The 4,236-nt window shown below is 40.6% G+C and overlaps 1 protein-coding gene across 1 annotated transcript in view; it reads left to right on the top strand.

Annotated features, from left to right (window-relative positions):
• The first annotated feature begins 445 nt into the window (after positions 1-445).
• Asb4 (ankyrin repeat and SOCS box containing 4) overlaps positions 446-4,236 on the top strand; it is a 39,705-nt gene continuing 35,914 nt past the window's right edge. Inside the window, exon 1 of the mRNA XM_032905297.1 lies at positions 446-638. Coding sequence (XP_032761188.1) covers positions 452-638 — 187 coding nt within the window. The 5' untranslated portion in view covers positions 446-451. The remainder of the gene's footprint in view (positions 639-4,236) is intronic.

Here is a 4,236-nt window from a genome sequence, read left to right as displayed (position 1 = left end):
CGTGTATCAACAACTGAAACAAATTCTCATTCTGGGTTATTAGTTAGTCAGGCTGAGATACTGGATCTCCAGCCAGGCGCCAGATGTTTTCGTTGAGGAGAAAACATAAAGAGAATTAAGAGCTTTTAAAATCTTACACTTTCACTTTGGTCTTGTAAGAAATAATTGTGACATTTCATGCTGGGAAATGTGTCACAGGAGCCTTCCTTCTTATCGACACCACGCACAGCGGAAGGGACCTGCTTACGTATCTGCAGTTTAAAGGACCTGAGAACTCAGTGAGAGCCTGGGAGGATATTTTGAAGTTTGAAATGATCCCTATATAAATAGAACGGGTCAGCATAACTTTGGGATAAAATTAGCCGGCAGTTTGTGGACTCTCCAGCCTTGCCTGTGTGCTGGGTGCTGCTCTCCTGATAAATCACTGCTCCGCTTCCACAGGGCTCGGAGGATGGACGGCATCACTGCCTCTATGAGCAGAGCTGGGGCTGCCAAGTTAGTTAAGAAAGAGTTCCTGGAGGCTCTCAAAACAAATGACTTCGAAAAGCTGAAGGCTATTTTAATCGAAAGGCAAATAGATGTGGACACAGTGTTTGAAGTGGAAGATGAGAACATGATTTTGGCGTCTTACAAACAAGGTAAAAGAATGGTAGAGGTGTAATTGGGAAATTGATATAAAATGGATTTTTAGGTCAATAGGTCAGCCTTTGTCTTTAAAGCAGTCGCTCTTATTGTTTAAGTGTTTGGACATTATTTCTTATTTTTAAAATCTTCCGTTCCTTTTAGAATCAGAATGCATTTGGGCTGTTTTTCAGAGATGCACAGGGATTTTTGCCTGTGTCTTTCTATTTATTGCTCTTTTCTATTCTTGCGCCTGGAATTTGGGATCCTGGGTAGTTGTATTTGTCATGCACGGTGTGTGTGTGGGACTTCCCTTGTGACTGTGGTGGTATAGAATAAAGAAAGCCTCTCTCGGCTCCGCTTAAAGACTGCTGCGATCTCCGTGTGACAGTCAGTGTGGCTGTTGGGGTCAGGCTGCTGATTCTCTCTTAACAGCCACTTACGGATATATCATCTCTATGTCCGTGCGGATGAAAAAGGGGACTTTCTTCTCCATTTAGAGTTAATGAATGGAGAAAGATGTACCACAGGCACTTTCATGGTCTGCGTCAGTTTAATGGGCTTCAGTGCAGGAACAAAAGCTGAACCCTAAATACCACAAAGTTAACTTTTATTTTTCTTTTCCGCTCAGCTACGATAATAGAGCAAATAAAAAAAAAATTAAAATTCAGAATCTCTGCTTTGTCCAAAAAAAAAAAAAAAAAGGAAAAAGAAAACAAAATTGTAACAAAATTCTTTAAGTTTTCCCACCCCTGGAGCTCCTATTTAAGAAATCAGTACTAGGTTAACACGCTAGTTCTGATATTTCAAGTCAGCTAGCTAATGGGAAAACTTAAAACAGTTAGACCCTTTGGTGAGCATTCTGTAAAGAAAGACTCTGTTTACCCCCACTGCTGCCTAAATAAAATATGTGGGAAAGTCTTGGGGAGGGGGAGGGGGGAGAGCTGTTAATGTTTAAATATAAATCTGTTTTCTAGTCATACAAAATCACTAGCATCACCAATTTCCAGACACAGATGCTAATAGGAGTTATTTCTGCCTAACTCTCTGTCATTTCGGAATAAGTGTAGATTAGCTGGGGTCACTTACTACACCTTTGATTTGTGTTTTATGAGAAATTGTTATTGCTGTTGTGTCTGAAAAGTGAAGAAGGCTTTTTTTTCCCCCTCTACAAAGTTGAAGAGATTCTGTTGAAAGAGAAATTACATGCTGTATAATTAGGTGGCTTGCACCTTATAACTTTATTTTGTGATTCGATCTGGATGCTAAATATATTTAAAAGAAATGTCTGTGTGTGTGCTATATACGACAGGACTCCGATTCAAGCCAGTAGCTAATCTGTTTGATATTGAGTAGCAAATACTATCTTTTCTTATTTCATAGGCACACCCCGCAGGGTACAAAGGCTCAGACGTTCTGAGACACAGAACTTAGAGGTGTGGGCTACTGGTGAGCAGGCACTGTTTTCTGTTATCTCTTGGGTATCATAAACCCCAAATGAGAAGAAACTATTTTAAATTCTTATCAAAATAAGCTGATTCCTATGATCCACTCGGAAGTGACTTTTCTTTTATGCTGATGATTGTTTTACTAGCATTCAGGCTATGAGGTGTGGCTTTCAGTTAGGGGCAGAAATTTAAACTGTCTCCAAAAGCAAGAGAGTCCCAGTCTTTTGTAGGTGTCCATGTGGAAACACCAGGGTTGGATTTCCATCTTCCAGTGAATCAGTGTGCGCGTGTGTACACGGTACGCATAGAAATAACTTTTCTCTCCGTTTACTGTGATTCTGTGGTCCTGAGCCTGGGGTAGAAATTCCACTCTCACCAAAGTTAATTGAAACTTTTTCCTAGGTGTCTCCAGGCACAATATCAGCTCTTTCACCGTTGAGGGTAGGAATGGAAGCGGTGAATAGAACCCTCACCTCTGGCCCAGTAAAGCAGATCTAAGCGGTGATATCAATATCTTACCTCACAAAGAAATTCTCAGAGCAGTGTGGGACTGAGCGCTCTACCACTGGGTAGCTAATTAGTCAGTCATCCCTTTCTGGAGTTTGTCTAAGGGATGGGAGCGGCCCCTGTGTGGCCTTGAAGTATATGTGGCTGGATTACTCTTTCTGAGACATCATTATGATTGTTATTGTTATTATTATTATTATTTTATTAAGTAAAAGTAGACTTTTGGGATTTGTTGAAAGGCGACATGTTACTCTTTGGTGTTTTTTTTTTTTTTTTTTTTTTTTAGTACACAGAAAGGCTGTACTCCTAAAACTGAATGGGGAAAGTTCACAAAACAGTTTGACTCATTTTTATAAAAGAAGCCAAGAAGCTTCATCATTCACATCCACTCTCAGAAAGGGTACGTAGCTGTCTAATCTCAAAGAGTGGGTGTCGTCTGCTTGGTTTGCATGTCCTAAATGAAACAAAGTATAACGCCGCCGGCAACAGTTAATGGTCACCTTGAAACTTTCTTGGTACCTGATAATGGGAGTCTGGATTCAACAGTTGATTATCCTCAGAGGGTTAGCTGGTCTGAATTCCACCCTTAACCAATCCGAGTTCCTTTTAAAACACCCTACATCCTTTCCACAGGATTTCAAAACATAGTTGAATTTGTTACTGACTACACCCTGTCCCTGCAAATGTCAAGATCCCCGTGTGAGTATTAGAAAGGTAACATGGAACTCAACTGGCAAAGAAATCAAAAAGATTTATAGAAAATAAATCTCTCCAGACTCTAATCTAAAAACGCATAAGTGCACCAGTAATTAAAAGATGACCTCCCCACCTCCACTGAACTCCTGTGCATTTTGTAAGGAGTATAGAGCACAGATATTGGGTTAGATGGCTTTTTCCTCCTTTTTGTTCTGAATCCTTCTCCTTAAGAAACTCCCACCAGCAAAGGCAAGCATTAAAACAGACTATAGTAATTCTCAGTATGTGCCAGGGATTTACCAGCACTTAGCATTAATTCTTAAAGCTGGCTCTCACTCTCTCTCCACACCCCGTTATTTTAAGTTTTATCGTGAAATCTTCGGATAAAAATCCAGGTTTGCTAATTTTAAAAGGCCACTATTCTCACTTTGGAAAGCTAACAAGCAAAGCATGCTGGTCTGTATTTGCAATAACTCCCAGGGAATGACAGGCTGAGACGGGGGGGGGGGTTTAAATGCACAGACATATAAGCAAAATAACCATTGACCGGACAATCACTTCGTTTTTATTTGACGCTAGTGAGTCACAATGTGTGATGGCTCGGAAGACATTCTGTGTGAGTTGATTCTCTCCTTTTACCGTGTGTCACGGGGTTCAAACTCAAGTACTCAAGCTTGGTAGCCAACACCAACTTAGCCGTTTTGGCAGCCCGGACAACTGCTTAAAAACCACAGCGACATAAGGAAATCATGAATACCCAAGTGCGTTTTTAATTGCCCGATGCAACTAATAGTTGAATGGTTAAAGGGAGATTGTGACATAGTTTATTCTGAGACAAGTAGAAAATATTTAGGGTAACATCAAAGGGAGGAGAAATCTCCAAGGCTTTCTATCATACTGGTTCCCACTGGTTCCCTATGTACTGGTAGCCTATGTACTGGGACCATGGGTGGATGTCTTCAAA

This window comes from Rattus rattus, chromosome 6 (genome assembly GCF_011064425.1).
Source record: "Rattus rattus isolate New Zealand chromosome 6, Rrattus_CSIRO_v1, whole genome shotgun sequence".
NCBI lineage: Eukaryota > Metazoa > Chordata > Mammalia > Rodentia > Muridae > Rattus > Rattus rattus.
This window is presented reverse-complemented; position numbering and strand designations above follow the sequence as displayed.